Source organism: Coregonus clupeaformis, chromosome 23 (genome assembly GCF_020615455.1).
Source record: "Coregonus clupeaformis isolate EN_2021a chromosome 23, ASM2061545v1, whole genome shotgun sequence".
Lineage (NCBI taxonomy): Eukaryota > Metazoa > Chordata > Actinopteri > Salmoniformes > Salmonidae > Coregonus > Coregonus clupeaformis.
This window is the reverse complement of record NC_059214.1, coordinates 41,395,421-41,416,075: the sequence shown is the minus strand read 5'-3', so window position 1 is coordinate 41,416,075 and position 20,655 is coordinate 41,395,421. Positions and strand designations below refer to the sequence as shown.

Sequence of the window (20,655 nt, the reverse complement as noted above, 5' to 3'; positions counted from 1 at the left end):
TATGAATGACATTCCTGGTCCTCTGGCTGGGCGTGTAGCTTGTTGTTGGTGGTTTGGGAAGTCTGGGAGCCGCTGCTTTGGGTCTCAGATGTTGACATTGTCCTGGCAGAACCCTTCACTGAGTCACTGCCATCGCGGCAGTACGTCACACAGGTCACACTGTATACACACACACACACACACACACATGCAATGTATGCACTCACTAACTGTAAGTCGCTCTGGATAAGAGCGTCTGCTAAATTACTTAAAAATAAATAAAAAGTCTGAGTGCACTTACTGACACAGAGACACACGCAAACTAACACACACTGACAGCTAGTAACTACTGTACTGACTTTTTTGATATGCTTATCTGATAGATGTCTTCTTCTTGGCTCTATTTAGTCTTGTTCTTACGGGGACATTATGCTTGCAGAAGGACTGTACACACTGCCAAGCCTAAATAAACCCACCAGAGTATCCATCAGCAGAGAGATGTCTGCTGACCATTGACTCCATCCTGCATGCATATTCACCCCAATGGTCCTCAGCATATGTACTCATCATCATCATCATCATCATCATCACCATCATCATCATCATCATCACCATCATCACCTACACATCACAATCATCACTATTTAAAACTATCACTGCACTGTGCGTGGAGATCCCATTTTCCAACAGTTTGTGTAGTTGTAGTAAGTCAAACAGGTGTTTATTGCTGAACTTTTGGTGACCTCTGCATGGTTTACCTCAGTGAGTGAATGAAGAAGCTGAATATAAAGGATCTTTGTTACCTCATAGAACCAAGCGCTGATGTGTTTCCTGAGTTGTGAGTGTGTTGCTGTTTGAAGTGCCAGGCCTCCCCTGAGATAAGAGTTTGAGTTTGAGACACACAGCAGGGATTTATGGGTAACTACAGTAGTGGAGAGAGGGGTAAGTTGAGCCATTTGTTACATCCAGCATCACTATGTCAAGGGAAATATAGTATTCTTTCTAACAAAGATATATACATATATTTCCGGATGTTGTGTTTCCCTGGAAATAATCAGAATTCATGTACCTGTCACAAGTGACACTGACTCTTACTAAACTAGAGACTGTCATTCTCTTTATATTGCGTATCACCATGTCTTATTATTTGATGTCATGCCTATTTATGAGTGCCTTTTAATCATGTGTGCTGTGTTTACAACGGTTGCCTTTTACTTAATTCCTTATATTCTCACGTGTGAAATCGAATTGCATCGCATGGAGAAAAAAATATTGCTTGCATGGTATGCTGTGATTCGGCAGATTGGCATGGACTAAAGTGACATTGAGACAGCTGTTGCCAATTCCCTATAACCTCCTCCCTCCCCAAACGAATTGCTAAAGAAGCCCCAGAACTAGAACTTACTTTCAGGGCGCCCTTCGGACCAGGGACCTCTCGACTGACGGACGTCCACGTCGTTGCTGCTGCACCTCTCAGCCTGCTGTGGGAAAAAGGCACAAATCACAACACTCTCTATAGCGCTAGTAAAGGAAAGTGCTTGTTTCGAACGTGTGAGAAACAGCCCAGCAAACAGCCACCAACAACCGAGCCAGGCTACCAAGAGCTCAACTCATACAACGCTCTCTATAGAACTATCAAAGGAAAGTGCTTATTTCCAGCATGTGAGTGTGACTCCAATGGCTGGCCAGTACATGCTGTAATTGAGTGAATCAATTGCTGTGTTAGTTTGACCCAGTGCTCATAGTTAGCCTATAGCCCTAAATCCCACCCTTTTTATATGTTTCTAATCTGGCTGTAGTGATACTGTGTATTGTAATTTTAGAAAAAGCTGAGTTTATAAAGAACCTTTGATTGTACTTTGGCCTGTCTCTGTGGTTGTTTGCCGTGGGATTTTAGAACTCTGCTTTTGACCTAAACATAAGACCTTGTGTGCCTCTGCAGTTACATCTTTGTTTTCTTTTGTGTCAATGTACCTCAGTGTCATTAAGTCTATATTTTCATCTCTTACTGCTGCTCGAATGGACTTCTCTCTCTTTCTTGGCTGCTCTCAAGAACCTCAAGGGGGCTAGACCCCTGCTTGTTTTACATTTGTATACACGGGGCATGATATCTGCTCTGTAACAGTAATGCATCGAGTTCATATGCATGACACGTTTCAAAAATATGATGCATAGAGCTGAACAAATGTAATTATTTGTATGGTGTATAGTGGTCATTGGCTCAACTTACCCCAAGGCAAACATTTGGACTATTAACCCACACAGGATGCACTTTCATGCTAGGTTAAGGACCTCCTATTGTAGCTTATAGAGACCCCAAATTATGTATAAAATGATATACTTTGGTTTAGATACAAGCATCATGAAACCTATAATACAAATGTGAAATCAGTTTTTTGGACCTAACTTGCTTACCGCTTTTTCCATTTGGTTTCTTCTTTCAGACTCCATGAAATGATGATTTCTTCCTAAATGTTTGGTCACATGATTCATTTAGTGTATGGTTTCCTAGAAACAAGAGGTGGCTCCACTAAGCCTTTGGCTCAACTTACCCCACTCTCCCCTAACTGCTTCCTGGAGAGCATAGCAGCATCACACCCTCAGGTGTTTACACCAACACACTATCTACTATAAGAGTTCCTCTCATCATTTGTAAGATAATTGAGCTGTTTGATAGTAAAAGGAAGTACATCACCATTCAATCCGGACCCACCATCACACACACTCAACCTTCAACAGCCCCCAGGCCTTTCATTCACATAATGCTGAGATCATAGACCTACAAGTAACTGCCAAAATAAAGGAATCACCAACAAATGTCTTAATAGGGTGTTGGGCCACCACGAGCCAGGGATGTGACGCCATTCTTCCATAAGAAATTCAATTTGGTGTTTTGTTGATGGTGGTGGAAAACGCTGTCAGAATCAGTTGGGCTGAGATCTGGTGACTGAGACGGCCATGGCATATGGTTTACATCGTTTTCATGCTCATCAAACCATTCAGTTACCACTCGTGCCCTGTGGATGGGGGAATTGTCATCCTATGGGGGCATAGCCATGGTAGTCAAAACAATGGCCTGCCCAGCATTTTTATACAAGACCCTAAGCATGATGGGATGTTAATTGATTAATTAACTCAGGAACCACACCTGTGTGGAAGCACCTGCTTTCAATATACTTTGTTCCCTCATTTACTCAAGTGTTTCCATTATTTTGTCAGTTACCTGTAGGTTGAAATGCAGATGAGCTCATGGAGTGTCTGACTAATTGACTGTTTTAGTCACTGGTTGCTATTTAATCTGAGCGGAGCTCACCTGATCCAGGGATTACAGTGAGATTAATGCTACATGTTTGTGTGTGACTCAACTGGGGATTCCCGCTCTCTTGCTTTGTGTGTGTGTGTGTGTGTGTGTGTGTGAGTGAGTGAGTGTTTGTGTGAACCACAAGCTTTCCTGTTGTGACATTCTTAAAATTCCCTCGACCTCCAGTTGTATGTCCGTGTCTGGGGGCTAGCGAATGATCACAAAAAGTAGCACAAGGGGTTTTCAGGGACTTGTTTGTGGAATTTGTTCAATTAAAATGTGGTAATTGAAACAAATATTTAGGGTGTGTCAAACCCAAACAATTTTTTTCTGATAAATGTAAACAAAACAAAAACTGTAACCACCTCAATCCAAGCTAAACAGATTGTGATGGAGACATTATGCCATATTGACCTGATGCTCTGCAGTGTGGCGCCATAACTAATGCTACTGACATGTCTGTAAGATTTACAGGAACATAGATAAGGACAGATGTAGGTATGATCTCACCAGGCTTACTGACAACCACAAAGGCTCCCGCTAAGCCCAACATGTGGTGAGGAGAGGACACATATCATAAACCCCTCTTTCATATCTTGTACAGATTTATCAGCTCTGATATATTGATGCATTTTTTTGTTGTAGTCCGGCCATCTAATGAGTAACTTTAATTCAATACGACTTTATTAATGAAGTTGGCCAGTAAGGAGTCGTCCAACTGGAGCTCCATGGTCCTGAGAGATTCACACACATAGACGTCATCAACTCACCCATGCTCTGACAAGGGCCGTTAACAGTCCTCTTATATTCGCACGCCCAAATGTCTACACAACGTCCTGTAAATCTCCCACTGTTATTGTTTTAATTGTACTAATGTTAGTATTATCACAGTGGTAAAAACGTCAGCTTCAAACAGCCAACTATGTCTGGACTCTACTGGGGCAAAGACAAAACCAGAGAGCATAGCTTGTGAAAATAGCTGGCCACGCTGACTCGGCACCGGAGGAGTGTGTGTGTGTGTGTGTGTCGGAGTGTGTCGTGTGTGTGTAAGCGTGCAAACTGCTAAAGAACCTGATGGTACATAACAAAGCATCCAGCTGCTTCGTAAATCAGCTATTTCCCCCAAACCACAGAACCTCATGAATTCAAGCACCCATTGTTTGCTATTGGCATGAGGTGAAGCTGTATCAATGCCTCTGATATTTACTGAGGAAAACACCCCCGTAGTTACAAAACACCACTGGGTGTTTCAAACCTACTCCACCTCTCAGCTGAGACATTATTCTCTTCAATAGAGGAGACATTGAAATCATGTCTGTGACCTGAAAGAACTAACAGTGATCTGGAATAGAGTCATGAGTCAAGTTCAATATGTCTTTGGTCTGTATTTAGCAGATAGTCACAGAACAGTCAACTCCCTCACACTGGAGACGTAGAGAAAATACCAGTCAGCAGTAATGAGTCTCTCAAAGAACTGTAAAAGGTTTTATGTCCTGTAGTGTAGGTTAAATTCCATATTAACATTGACATACCTTGGTTTGGCAAATGATCCTTCATTGCTGTAGCGCTTTGTGCTTTTACATACAGTATGTGAACAATAAAGTGAGACGCTAAATTCTTCAGCTTTGCCAAATGTGGATATTTCCTGTATTTTATCTGTGTTTGTGCCCGCACACACGTTTTGGGCAAGCCTGGCACAATGTTTACTGACACAACCCATTTTAATGGTTTCTTGTCAGTTCCAGACATTGGGAAATCAAGTGACTGTATTCTCAGTCTATTTAAAATGCAAATGCAATACCCTTGTGAAACGCACATTTAAAGTGTGCAGAGAGCTGAAGTTACTATAGCTGCCAAACATTGTGAAACATTGTAAGCATTTTTCATGAAGTGCATGGTTTGTCTAAAAGGGTTTGACCATTTCTGAACAACAGTCTTCGTGCCAAAGTATATTTTCTGACTGCAAAACCTCTCATATGCAGGAACCAACCTCCCTAAAAATGTTCAATTGTTATCCGACAGATTAAATATGAGAAGAGTGGGACCATTTTGGAGCAGAATACATCATCCTAGAAATCAGATATCTCTCTGAGAGCAATGTTGAAATTCAACCTAAACAACTCCATATACACCTCACCCACATTTTACATTACAAATCACTCCATCTCCAACCCAGGGAGGGCATTGTTTAGCAATGTGCTGCAAGCCTTGTGAGGCTCCTCCATATGGAAGTATAAAGGAAGGAGAGTCATCAGACCATATGCTTGTTAAACATCTCTCAGAGCGGACCCAGAGAACCAGCTTCACTGTGTTCTGGTCACATACCCCAGGAACACACTACAGCCACCCACATTACCCATACACACACTACACATAAAGTATATTCCATACACACACACACACATTTCCCAAACACACCCATGTAATAAACATAATGAATGTGAGTAATTTTCATTGCCTCCAATCTGGTTCTGTTTACTCCCCAGGTCCCCTGTGGTTCAGATATCTACACTGAGTTATTGGCAGAGTGGGTTAAACCATATGGCAGACAAAGGTTACACCATATGACAATAGCTATAGGGTAAAGATGAAGGTTACAACATATGGCAAAAGAGTAGGGTTACACTATATGACAACAGACGAGGGTTATACCATATGACAATAGCTGTAGGGTAAAGATGAGGGTTATACCATATGACAATAGCTGCAGGGTAAAGACGAGGGTTATACCATATGACAATAGCTGCAGGGTAAAGATGAGGGTTATACCATATGACAATAGCTGTAGGGTAAAGACGAGGGTTATACCATATGACAATAGCTGTAGGGTAAAGACGAGGGTTATACCATATGACAATAGCTGTAGGGTAAAGATGAGGGTTATACCATATGACAATAGCTGTAGGGTAAAGACGAGGGTTATACCATATGACAATAGCTGTAGGGTAAAGACGAGGGTTATACCATATGACAATAGCTGTAGGGTAAAGACGAGGGTTATACCATATGACAATAGCTGTAGGGTAAAGACGAAGGTTACACCATATGACAATAGCTGTAGGGTAAAGACGAGGTTTATACCATATGACAGTAGATTTAGGATAAAGACGAGGGTTACACCATATGGTATAATGGCTGGAGCTGGGTATGACCAGGGTAGACCTTTGGTTTGGTCACATATAATATTTAACTCATTTTAAACTTTCTGTTTAAGTCTGTAAAGGATGATGTGACACATCATCTACGATTCATAGTGTTATGCATTCATGCTAAAATGGCGCCAGAGGGGATGGCCGCCATTTTAAAGGCTTGTGACTAATTGTGATATTTTGTGTGGGGTTTTGTGCGCTGTTTTTAACTTTTTTTGTACATAATGTTTCCGCCATAATTTCTTCTGACAGAAAAGAGCTTCTGGACATCAGAACAATGATTACTCACCTCGAACTGGACAAGGATTTTTTTATTTAATGAATCAGATGTGAAGGATATACTGCTCTTCCCGGACCAGGCCCAAATCCCTGTCATTTGTAAGAAGAGGAAACGCCGCTACAGGGGTCGACGAGCCAGATCCTATCAACGGGACATTGACTTTAATACCTACATGTTTCAAGCAGACCACCATAGTCCCTGTGCCCAAGAACACCAAGATAACCTGCCTAAATGACTACCCCATAGCACTCAAATCTGTAGCCATGAAATGTTTTGAAAGGCTGGTCATGGCTCACATCCTCATCCCAGAAACCCTGGACCCACTCCAATTCGACTACAGCTAAACGTTCAACACCATAGTGCCCTCCAAGCTCATCACTAAGCTAAGGTCCCTGGGACTGAACACCTCCCTCTGCAACTGGATCCAGGACTTCCTGACGGGCCACCCCAGGTGGTGAGGTTAGGCAACAACACATCCGCCACACTGACCCTCAACACAGGGGCCCCTCAGGGGTGTGTGCGTAGTCCCATCCTGTACTCCCTGTTCACCCACGACTGCGTGGCCATACACAACTCCAACACCATCATTAAGTTTTCTGATGACACAACAGTGGTAGGCCTGATCACTGACGATGATGAGACAGCCTATAGGGAGGAGGTCAGAGAGCTGGCAGTGTGGTGCAAGGACAACAATCTCTCCCTCAACATGAGCAAGACAAAGGAGCTGATCGTGGACTACAGGAAAAGGAAGGCAGACCACTCCCCCATTTCCATCAACAGGGCTGTAGTGGAGTGGGTCGAGAGCTTCACGTTCCTTGGTGTCCACGTCACTAAAGACCTAGTGTATCATGGTCCAAATACAGCAACACAGTTGTGAACAGGGCACGACAACGCCTATTCTGAAAAGATTTGGCATGGGACCTCAGATCCTCAAAACGTTCTACAGCTGCACCATTGAGAGCATCCTGACTGGTTGCATCACTGCTTGGTATGGCAACTACTCGGCATCCGACCGCAAGGCGCTACAGAGGGTAGTGCGTATGGCCCAGTACATCACTGGGGCCGAGCTTCCTGCCATCCAGGACCTCTATATCAGGTGGTGTCAGAGGAAGGCCCTAAAAATTGTCAAAGAATCCAGCCACCCAAGCCATAGACTGTTCTCTCTGCTACCGCACGGCAAGCAGTACCGGAGCGCCAAGTCTGGGACAAAAAGGATCCTTAACGGCTTCCACCCCCAAGCCATTAGACAGCTGAACAGTTCATCGAATGGCTACCCGGACTATTTGCATTGATCCCCTTATTTTATTCTTATTTAATATAATGTTTTGCACTAACTCTCTTGCACAGGCTCGATGTACACTCACTGGACTCTAACCACACCCTCACACATACTACACTGACACTCTAACACACACACACACACAAAACACACACACACACGCATATTGATGCCACACACACACACACACACACACACACACACATTCACATCCCTACACACTCTTCATACGCTGCTGCTACTCTCTGTTTTGTATCTATGCAGTCACTTTACCCCTACCTACATGTACATATTAGCTTAATTACCTCGACTACCCCATATCCCCGCACATTGACTCGGTACCGGTACCCCCTGTATATAGCGTCGTTATTGTTATTTTATTGTGTTACTGTTTTTCCTTTTAGTTTATTTAGACAATTTTTCTTACTTTTTTTCTTACTTTTTTTTACTTTTTTAACCTACTTTTATTGTTGGTTAAGGGCTCGTAAGTAAGCATTTCACTGTAAGGTCTACACCTGTAGTATTCAGCGCATTGGACAAATACATTTTGATGATAAAAAAATCGAACAAACGTCAAACCTATATAGAACATTTATGATTTTTTTTGTTAAACTGACATAAATAAACATCCAATTTAAAAAAGAATGTACAAGATGAAGATTTTTTTAAACTTTAAGGTGGCTACAATCTTATGATGGACAGCATATTCTGCTTCGGCTAGGCAAGTGCACACAGAATTGTCGGAATAAAAAATACATAAATACAGAATTCAACATTGAGCCCCTGTGTTTGAACAAAAAAGCGCATCTACTGATAAACTAAGTACTGCCTACTGTAATACAGACATAAAATATACATGATTTTAAAGCAGACTGATCATTTAACCAATGGTCCATATCTGCATTGTTATGTCTAATAAATAAATAGATTTAGTGCATATTCCCATTTACCTCCTCGAAGAGTAAAATGAAAAAAAGAAACTATAAATTAAAGGTGGACCAAAGTCAATTTGGATCCGCTAGTTTCATAAAGACGAGAATCTCTGCTCTCGTCCCCTACGGTAAGACAGGCCAGCTATCTTCAGTTTGCATCGTTACATCAGTTGTTTGTGTGTTTTTGATTATCATTACTCGTATAAACCACCAAAGACAGGGCAAGGACAGTTCAATACTGTGTAGTTTGGGGAAAAACTAATCAAAATAAGAAAATATAAACTTTTGATCCAAACCACAACCATGTTCCCCTCAGTTACTGGGATGAGGGATTACAGCAAGTCTCTCCTGGATACATGAAGTAAATGCAGGTGTGGAGCCATTGTCTACCACTTTTCTGTATTGTCTTGGAAAACAGTTGTATATCACTGTTCTTACACAGCACATTATGTAATGTTAAATGTTGCCTCTCTCTATGGGCGTAAGCGGACAGTAGTACTGTGTTTACTACTGAATAATGTCCTATTCACCCTCTAACCTCCACTTCATCCTTTCCCAAGAGAGACTGAGGAGCATGATTGGTGAAAACTCTACTCAGTTATGAACAAAGTACCCCAGCTGTGTTTCTGTTCAAGATGATGACAATGTTTAGTAAACTATGAGGGGCCAGGCTAGGGATGAGGAATGACTTTGTGTTGTTAGCTGACAAACAGAAAATATGATTCATAATGCTATGCTTGAAAGAAACATTGTACAAACATTGCTCCCTGGAATGACAAATATCAACAATCTTAAGTGGTTGATAACTATCAGCTGTATAAAATGTTATAGGTCTACTAAAAAGCATCCAGTGCAGTTTTGGACCATAAGGAAAATGGTTAAGTCTTGTCTAAAGTATGTGTGAACAGCATATTATGTGGTTTGCTGAAGGCCTAGTGAGTGACCAGAGGTATCCATAACACCTCATCTAAATAACTGCTTATTGTCATTCTCTTTCGGGTAAGAAACGCTATCTGGTGAAGAGCAACATAGCCCATACCTTTCAATCAAAAAACAAAATCAAACACAAATTCAGTAATCTTACATACAATAAGTGCTCTATCTCTGGTTGTTTGGCAGTTACGTCTACAGAACATCCAGTAGCACATCCACCTTCTCCTCTGTATGTGGGTTCAGTTCCCCATCTTAATCGCCCCAAAGTACGTCCCCTCCGGTTCAGGGTCCAGCATCCAGGCGTTGGACACGTTAACAAACAGTCCGTCCCCGTGCTGTAGTATCACCGCCCTGCCCTGCTGGGCACAGTACATGTTATACTGAGAGTTATTCCAGCGCATGGTGCTGCCTGTCTTCATCAGCACCACAGACTTGCTGGGCGATGACGTGTGTTTCTCGTGGGAGATGTACTGGATGAGCTGGGCGTTTTTTACGTCCACGGTCTGGGGCGTGGTGAGGGCATGTCCAGGGGCGTCGCGGGGCTCTGTCTCAGGTTCCAGGTCGTAGTAGCGGAAACAGGTCTTGGCGTAGACGTAGTACAGGCCTGACTCGTCCACCAGGAGACGGCCGTCATGGTAACGCATCTTCTTCAGGTGGCCCTGCGCCTCGTTCCAATGGATCATAGCTGCTCTCAGCTCCCCCTCTGGAACAATAACAATACATCAGTCAGTCAATCAGTTGATCAACTAATCAGCAAAGAAATCAATCAGTCAATCCATCAGTGAGTCAGTCAGTCAAAAATGTGTCACAGAGTTTTACCATTGTACTGTATATGAATATTGGTTGCAGTAGGCTAGTTCTAATCTAGCTGTAAGCTGTGGCTTACTGTTGGCTACTTCTATGGGCTTACTCTTCACGTAGTCGATGGTCGCTTTGATTGGTAGATGAGCTGATGGAAACCCCTCCCTCCCCTGGTTTTTGCAGCGTTGTCTGCCTTTTCTCGGGTCCCTCAGGGCGTCAGCAATGATCTGTTCTGTCTGCACTTCCTATGTAAATGGAATGTTACACATGTCAGAGCAGGGTGGAACTGTAAAGGCTTGGGAACTCTGGTATCAACAGTTGTTTTAAAAACGTAGTCACTGAGAGGAGGGTTGGATACTACAGGGTCATTTTGTAGTGTAGCTGTACAGTAGTTTGACAAATTCTTCCCTCCAAGTCAGAGAGAGTGAGTGACCGCCCAGCCGCAAACCACTATCTAGAAGTGATTTATCATTAACCCAATCATAATACTTTCTAAGCAGTTGCCACATGTTTCAACCAATGCTTATTTCATTGTCTATTTTAATTATAGTGTGTGTGTGCTTGCATGTGTTTCCCACACACTTCTCCCATAGTTCTGCCAAGTGAACCTCTGAGTTGTGAGCAGCACCAGTAATTGTGGTGTGGTTCTGTAACCCTAGGGCTGCTGGTTAATGTCACCTTTCAGATGGATGTTCCTATCACAGTTCTGGCACCACTTCTAACTGATTAGATTCACACCTGGAGTGGTGCGATGACATACGTATCCCCAGTCTGAGCTATAGTACACAGACTGGAGACAAGACGCAGCACATAGAACAAAACACAGTCTCTATGCAGGTAAACAATCAGACAGTTACCCAGCCTGCCTGACTGAACGGGTTCCGTGTGAAGACCTACCGTCTGCTAGAGACACTTACTTCCAGAACAGAGACATCCTGTAGATGTTTCAACTTGTTTTATAATTTCAGTGTAATTTCCTACATTTTGATCAGCCTTGGTATGCCTGAAATGTCATCTCCCCTCCACCTCCAGCCAATTAATAAAATGAAATACCGAAAACAAAAGTGTTGACGTGAACGCTGTTGAAATGGAAGATTGTTCTTAAATTACCTGAAAACCACACACAACACCTCTGAATAGAGATGTCACGGAACATTAAATATAAAACAGACTATTGCCCTGGAATGATCAACACTGTGGTTTGCAGCACCATTATTGCACCTGCATGACACTAATATTTACTCACAAAACAGGAGCAGACAGACCTGTAGATGTTGAGTCCAAGATTAGTACTGTCTCTCTTCCAAAAACTATTTGCGTGTAAACATGTTTATAGAAAAGTGGTTTAGAATTAGACAGGGTAAACAAGTCTGGCCAACGCTACGGAGAAATAACGATCTAACTCCCCCCTGGCCCAACACTGTGGCATTTGGCCTTGATTTGTGGTGAGACACTCCCAGGAAGAGAGGATGACGTTAGCTGGAGAGATACAGAGCTGGGATGGTTACTGGTCTACTATAACTTACTACTGTAGTGGATTCAGACCCAGACCTGGAGGTCCACAGTAGGCCTACGGCTGGTTATCTGATTCATTAATGTCATTTATTGGCCAAAGAGTCCCTTCACCTGGTGTCCCAGGTCTGAATCAGTCCCTGAGTAGAGGGGAAGGGTCAAAACCAGTACACGCTGTGTGTGGCCATACAGGACTATAGTTATCCAATCCTGTGTTGTACTATACTGTTATACTCTATTGTATCACCTTTCACACAGTTCAGTCCACTGTGCAATAGAAGACTACAGCCCAGGACTACACAATAGTGTGCAACACTGTACAATAGACTACAGCCATGAGTCATCCATTCCAAACCATTGAGTTCTGAGGATCCTGTGCTCTCTGACCCTCCCGCCATCAGGCTGACCACAGGTCCCACTGTAGGCCCAGCCTGGCTGGATCCTGTCTCAAGAGCACTTAATAAAGGCAAACATGAGACATGACAGCTCTTAGTAATGCCTGGTCTTTAACAAACCCACTAATTTATCAGCAAAGTAACACTGGTCCCAGGGAAGACAATCATAACACGCGCGCACGCACATACATACACACACACACACACACACACACTCACTCTATGATAACACACTGGGAGCCAAACAGACCTGTCAGCCTCACACCTCATAAAGATTAGAGCAGGGTTCACTCTGCAGCCTGGAGTCTGGTGCAGGGTTGAGACTACAGCATGGGAACCATCCCTGTCCGAGATGTCAGTCTGACGACACAAAGGCAACCTCAGTCCAAGGCAGAGCAGAGCAGAGTGGGTGGTTTGACTAAGCACTCTTTTGGGGCAACGAGGGCAAATACAAAATACATACTTTCTTTTGAAATTATAGAATTATGGGAAACTAAACACAGCTAAGCAAAGCAGAGCCGCTCCCTTTCTTTCTGTGTTTTACTTCCTGGAAAGATTCTGCTGTTGCTGGTGGAAACCTATGCCAGAGAGATGGCAGAACATTCCAAGAAGGAATCACAGAAAAACCCCTGCCAGACCTCAACAATGGTGCATTCCGCCACGACCACCGCTCTACGCCACTGTTACTGATGAGCAAAGGTTTACTCAAGAGCCACAAACAGACAGATACCACCCCCCTCAGGACACTTTGCAACGGCCTCTCCCAAACCATGATATCGTCTGATTGGTGCTCCACTACAGTACAGTAAACTACAGGCCAACCTGACTCTAGACCTACCCCCCAATCCTCACTTTATTAGGGTGATGACTGGCTTGACCTCTCTACAGGCTCCTGACCACACTGGGGTTAGGGTTTGAAGCTGGGTTTGGGTTAGGGTGTAAAGCTGCTGGGGTATGCACAACAAGGTTTCTGCTCCTCACTTTAAAAACAAAAGCATGGGAACAGCACGACTAAGCACAAATTTGAGAATGGGTAACCTTGTAATTGTTTTAACATAAAAGTGTAGCTATGCTTTTAAAGTTTTAAATACTGAACTGTACACCACCCATGCTGATAATACTGCTCCTTCCTGGTTGCAACTTAAAGAAGGAGGAAATGCCTTGCATCAAAACATTGTCGGAATGCCTTTGCTCAACCTACGAGGTGTAATGTGTTGTAACACTTTTGTTCCCTTGGTGAAATCCAATGGCTGAACATACACACCAAGGTGGTTACCCAATAGTTTCCCCCAGCTATTATTGATATTCTGGTTTGACCAAACAGGACTGCCATAGGCTAACTCACACACAGGACAAGGCTGTTTCGTGTCAGAGAATCAATGAATGAAGCCAAAAAGGAAACAGAGCTTTGGATTTGATATCCTGTAGATCAGGGATCATCAACTAGATTTTTTTCTTGAGTGGATGGTCAGGGGCCCGGAACAAAATTACAAATAATTTGTAGACTGCAAATTGACCGCAAGAACCCCAAACAGATATAATATTTGAATAAAACATAATCATTTCAAACCTTGCTTACATTTGTATACAATCACATACCGTATATCTCTCTATTATGTGTGGGAATACTTTGGAACAGATTTCCAAAATTAAAATCCCTTGGAGCTGATTGGCTGGTGTTTTACAGTATTTTATGTCCACCCAAAAAATGATATACACTACATGACCAAAAGTATGTGGACACCTGCTCGAACATCTCATTCCAGAATCATGGGCATTAATATGGAGTTGGTCCGCCATTTGCTGCTATAACAGCCTCCACTCTTCTGTGAAGGCTTTCTACTAGATGTTGGAACTTTGATGAGGGAACTTGCTTCCATTCAGCCACAAGAGCTTTAGTGAGGTCAGGTACTGATGTTGGCCTGGCTTGCATTCGGCGTTCCAATTCATCCCAAAGGTGTTCGATGGGGTTGAGGTCAGGATTCTGTGCAGGCCAGTCAAGTTCTTCCACACCGATCTCGACAAACCATTTTCTGTATGGACCTTGCTTTGTGCATGGGGGAATTGTCATGCTGAAACAGGAAAGGGCCTTCCCCAAACTGTTGCCACAAAGTTTGAAGCACAGAATCATATAGAATGTCATTGTATGCTGTAGCGTTAAGATTTATCTTCACTGGAACAAAGGGGCCTAGCCCGAACCAGGAAAAACAGCCCCAGACCATTATTCCTCCTCCACCAAACTTTACAGTTGGGTACTATGCATTGGGGCAGGTAGCGTTCTCCTGGCATTCGCCAAACCCAGATTCGTCCGTCGGACTTCCAGATGGTGAAGCATGATTCATCACTCCAGAGAACGTGTTTCCACTGTTCCAGAGTCCAATGGCGGCAAGCTTTACACCACTCGAGCCAACGCTTGGCATTGCGAATGGTGATTTTAGGCTTGTGGACAGACGATTTTTACACGCTAAGCGCTTCAGAGATCCAATTATGTAAGCTTGTGTGGCCTACCACTTTGCGGCAGAGCCATTGTTGCTCCTAGACGTTTCCACTTCACAATAACAGCACTTCCAGTTGACCGGGCAGCTCTAGCGGGGCAGAAATGTGACGAACTGACTTGTTGGAAAGGTGGCATCCTATGACGGTGCCACGTTGAAAGTCACTGAGCTCTTCAGTAAGGCCATTCTACTGCCAATGTTTGTCTATGGAGATTGCATGGCTGTGTGGTCGATTTTGTACACCTGTCAGCAACGGGTGTGGCTGAAATAGCCGAATCCACTAATTTGAAGGGGTGTCCACATACTTTTTTATATTAGTTTATATATAACTTGGGGGGGGGGGCGCAAATAAATAAAATAATCTGCAGGTTGGGGAACCCTGCTGTAGATACTGTAATCTGATAAACATGATCTATAAACTGTGAAAGTCCTCTTTCACAGTATTAACTTATTTATCTGGTATTTCCTCCAAAACAGCAATTACCTTTTTAATTACATTACCAGATAAATACCAACTGATATAAGATTGTAAAATAAAGTGTCACCCGACGATCTCCTCTGAGCTTTAATGACAAACATAGGCTTATTCGTTGTAGCTTACCAGGATGTACAGTGGCTTGCGAAAGAATTCACCCCCCTTGGCATTTTTCCTATTTTGTTGCCTGACAACCTGGAATTAAAATAGATTTTTGGGGGGTTTGTATCATTTGATTTACACAACATGCCTACCACTTTGAAGATGCAAAATATTTTTTATTGTGAAACAAACAAGAAATAAGACAAAAAAATGGAAAACTATTCACCCCCCCAAAGTCAATACTTTGTGGAGCCACCTTTTGCAGCAATTACAGCTGCAAGTCACTTGGGGTATGTCTCTATAAGCTTGGCACATCTAGACACTGGGATCTTTGCCCATTCTTCAATGCAAAACTGCTCCAGCTCCTTTAAGTTGGATGGGTTCCACTGGTGTACAGCAATCTTTAAGTCATACCACAGATTCTCAATTGGATTGAGGTCTGGGCATTGACTAGGCCATTCCAAGACACTTAAATGTTTCCCCTTAAACCACTCAAGTGTTACTTTAGCAGTACGCTTAGGGCCATTGTCCTGCTGGAAGGTGAACCTCCGTCCCAGTCTCAAATCTCTGGAAGACTGAAACAGGTTTCCCTCAAGAATTTTCCTGTATTTAGTGCCATCCATCATTCCTTCAATTCTGACCAGTTTCCCAGTCCCTGCCGATGAAAAACATCTCCACAGCATGATGCTGCCACCACCATGCTTCACTGTGGGGATAGTGTTCTCAGGGTGATGAGAGGTGTTGGGTTTGCGCCAGATATAGCGTTTTTCTTGATGGACAAAAAGCTCAATTTTAGTCTCATCTGACCAGAGTCCCTTCTTCCATATGTTTGGGGAGTCTCCCACATGCCCTTTGGCGAACACCAAATGTGTTTGCTTATTTTTTCTTTAAGCAATGGCTTTTTTCTGCCCACTCTTCCGTAAAGCCCAGCTCTGTGGAGTGTACGGCTTAAAGTGGTCCTATGGACAGATACTCTAATCTCCGCTGTGGAGCTTTGCAGCTCCTTCAGGGTTATCTTTGGTCTCTTTGTTGCCTCTCTGATTAATGCCCTCCTTGCCTGGTCTGTGAGTTTTGGTGTGCGGCCCTCTCTTGGCAGGTTTGTTGTGGTGCCATATTCTTTCAATTTTTTAATAATGGATTTAATGGTGCTCCGTGGGATGTTCAAAGTTTCTGATATTTTTTTATAACCCAACCCTGATCTGTACTTCTCCACAACTTTGTCCCTGACCTGTTTGGAGAGCTCCTTGGTCTTCATGGTGCCACTTGCTTGGTGGTGCCCCTTGCTTAGTGGTGTTGCAGACTCTGGGGCCTTTCAGAACAGGTATATATATACTGAGATCATGTGACACTTAGATTGCACACAGGTGGACTTTATTTAACTAATTATGTGACTTCTGAAGGTAATAGGTTGCACCAGATCTTATTTAGGGGCTTCATATCAAAGGGGGTGAATACATATTCACGCACCACTTTCCCGTTATTTATTTTTTTGAATTTTTTGAAACAGGTTTTTTTTTTCATTTCACTTCACCAATTTGGACTATTTTGTGTATGTCCGTTACATGAAATCCAAATAAAACTCAATTTAAATTACAGGTTGTTATGCAACAAAATAGGAAAAATGCCAAGGGGGATGAATACTTTTGCAAGGCACTGTACAGAACAACATTACAGTAAAAACCATCTTTGGACCAATGAGAGGGCTAGTTTTTATGATCAGACAGGGGTCGACTCACCTCTATAGGCTGCTGTGGGGCGGAGGAGAGGTCTACCTGGAAACAGAAACAAACACTGGCGTTAGGAAGACAAATATTACCTAACAATCCCCCTAATCTATCAGAGTAAAACAGACACAGATTGTTGACAGGTAGCCTCAAGGGTGTCACAATTCATTGACTGAAACCTGGACGACCATGCCAATTGACTCTCTGGCCAACCATTAATTACATGAATTGATCAAATAGTTAAAGAGGACATATAGTAAGAACTAAACTTTCCACAACTTCCATCACTGCCATTATTGTCCTTTCTAGCATGGACATCTAGTCTACTCATTTGCTATGCAGGCACTGTATCCCTAGGTTAGAGGTGCCATTTCTCTGTACTGGTCAGCACCAGACCTCTTCAACCATTACCTATAATACCCATACTGATTCCCATCCCTATACCCCTATCTAGAACCAGATGTCCTGTACATCCTGGTCTCTCAGACCCTCAGAGTCTGATGAGTTTAGAAACAGCCTACAACAGCACATTCTTCCTGCTCCCCCATCAGATACAGTAACTCCTACAGGTGTTCAGACAGGGAGACTGGTGTAGTACCAATATCTGGGCCCTCCTATATCATGAGTCACCTTAAAGTGCTACCCTATGGGGCTGTCGTCGTGAGGACCGTTTATTCAGAGAACGGCTCAGTGTCTCTTTTTTCTCTTCGCTGAGTGGAAAGCTAATTCAGCCCAATCAGATGGTTTCTCACTGCAGGACCAGGACAGGACAGTCTGAATGGGAGACTTTAATAGGAGGTTTGGTGGCTCACAGCAGAGTTTTTCTCTCTGCATCCAATTCCTAACACAATCTGGTCCTCGTGCCAAATACAACTCTAAGATACTCTCTCATTTCCTACTCTGGCTCGTCTCCAGGAGTTAACAAGCTATCGGCACACACCACACCACTGTGTTTATGCCAAAAGACGGGTCAAACAAACATTTACATTATTCTGCAGCATGCTCTCTCTCTCTCCAAACACACACACCACATGCTGGACTTCATTAGGCCTACGTGTGAAGACTGATGGAGCATCATGATGGAACTGAAATGTTTTCTCGTTGTTTGGCTGAAACATGAAATCATTAAACTCTTAAAACCACCATAAAGAAATAAAAACAACCCAGAAAGAATGTTAATGCGGTCTTATACTAGACTGATTGTGCAGGGTGATAGGGGTAGCTGACAGGTTAGCCACCTGACTTGCACTGAAGCACATAAATATCACTGAAAAGTTATTCTGTCTCTCTGTATGCTGAGGGCTCAATGGCTTGACTGGAGATGACCTGGAGATGAGAGAACTGCTAAATGTTCATTTTGTATATTGTTGCTTTGGCAATACGAATTTGCAATTTTATTTTGCCTATAAAGCATTTTTGAATTTGGTTTTGAATTTCAGAACAGTTAAAAATCTTTAGGAGAGATTCTTGGTGGGTTTCTGAAACCTCTTGGCTATAATCTGTTGCAGCCCACCTCCCCCAAACAACATACTAAACTTTATGAAACATCTGTTTATTCTCAGTATTCAACTGATACATTTTCGACAGAAACCTGTAAATAACACAGAGTAAACACCTCAAAAGTGCCTGCAATTAGTAAAGACAGCTGTATTTTACAAACAAGATTGCTTGAATGACATCTTTACAGTATGTCCACTATCCCCATTTGCCTGACATTCGCTGTTGAGTTGTATTGTTGAGAAAACGGGAGATTGGTTTGATAAGGTCTGTAACAAATGGAAAATACTGTCTTGTTGAAATAACTGTTAACTCCCTCTAATCTGGGCAGGAAAATCTCATCAGTAGAGAGAGATGGTAGCCTCTCTATGTTAGACACAGAGCGCTGACATCTTGTTTTACTGTTGGGGACAAGTTCATAGAACTACCGTCACTTGCTGCGGAGAGCACAGATTGTTCTAAAGGAAAGTGCTCACGCTCATCAGCCACAAGTTTGTCTAGAAGTGGCGAGCCGGAACTGTATCCGCAAACCTGCGAGGTTGAAACCTGTGCGCTTCAAACTGCAATATGTCTTGGTAGCCTATTCCAGGAAAGCAATGCGAAACTGACAACTATTTAATAAACGACAATGTTGCAGATTCATATTGTTTAGCCTATTGTCAGGTTGCTTCTTTAAAATCGAACTGAAATCAGGCAACCTGCAGCTTCACATTAAAATGTTGACGCGCACTAAGTGTCGCAACTCGCATGTGTGTCGCATAGGCCTAGCTCTATTATCAACCGTTGTGCATCTTGAAAAGTGTCTTACCTCTTGGAGATAACCTGTCAAATGTAACAAGATCGCCACACTCGATGCAATCTGCAGCAATCCCATAATAGCAAGAGTTCCGAATATAAGCGGTCTATAGGTGGGTTCTGAGCCATGGGACGGGTGGTAGCGTGGCTGAGCGCCCTCCGTGTCGGAGTGGTTCCTCAGGTAGCCTCGGTAATCATTAGCTGCCATGGTGAGTCCTGGTGCTCTGGATGAATAGACTACTCTCAGTGGAAGGAAGGAAATTCTGACCGAGGAGAGTTATAAACAGTGGGTGGGCAGAAGACAAGCGGCTCCCCTTGTAGAGAGACAGCCAATCAGACGAAAGTGATCTCTAGTATAGTGTGTGTGTGTGTGTGTGTGTGTTTCTGTGTGTGTTGCCTGTCAAGACAACACGGAACACACATGCACACCACACACACCACACACACACACATATATATATATATAACAGGTTAAACTAGACCGGGGCTCTTCATAACACACAGCTGTGGTTGTAGCCCGAGATCACTCCTACCGCGGTGATGGAATGATTAGTATGGGGACATTTGCTGGATAAAAAAGAGATATGGCAGTTATTAGCACTTTATGAAGGTTTCATAACCATAGGAGTCTGGCAAAGTAATTTTTACTCTAAAGGTTTTCTTTGCAGAGTAAATGTAACCTAGTTGATGCATTATGTCATTAGAGAAGTCATTCCCAACCCTAATATCTCTGTTTGGTGATTCACCCTGTAACACCGGATATGACACCGGATGTGTGTGTGTGTCTTTGTGTGTACCTCTGTGCATGCAACACCTCAACCGCAACACCCACCTACTGTCTTCCACTCATCGAATGTGAACATTGACACAATAATAACCACAAATTGGAGCTGTCACTGTGTCATAGCCAATCATAGCCTGTACACAATGACAGACAGACAGACCTTATTACCCATCTTATCAGACAGACAGATCAACACACTATCACAGCTTATTTTGAAATAGA

The 20,655-nt window shown here is 43.0% G+C and overlaps 1 protein-coding gene across 1 annotated transcript; it reads right to left on the bottom strand.

The window, feature by feature from the left end:
* Positions 1-8,572: 8,572 nt before the first annotated feature.
* Positions 8,573-19,890, bottom strand: tnfsf11 (TNF superfamily member 11). Its single transcript, XM_041843579.1, has 4 exons — positions 19,663-19,890; positions 17,370-17,405; positions 10,764-10,899; positions 8,573-10,556 (listed from the first exon to the last, which is right to left on the bottom strand). The coding sequence occupies exons 1-4, from the start codon at positions 19,855-19,857 to the stop codon at positions 10,093-10,095; spliced, it is 831 nt and encodes a 276-aa protein (XP_041699513.1). The 5' UTR covers positions 19,858-19,890; the 3' UTR covers positions 8,573-10,092.
* Positions 19,891-20,655: the final 765 nt, after the last annotated feature.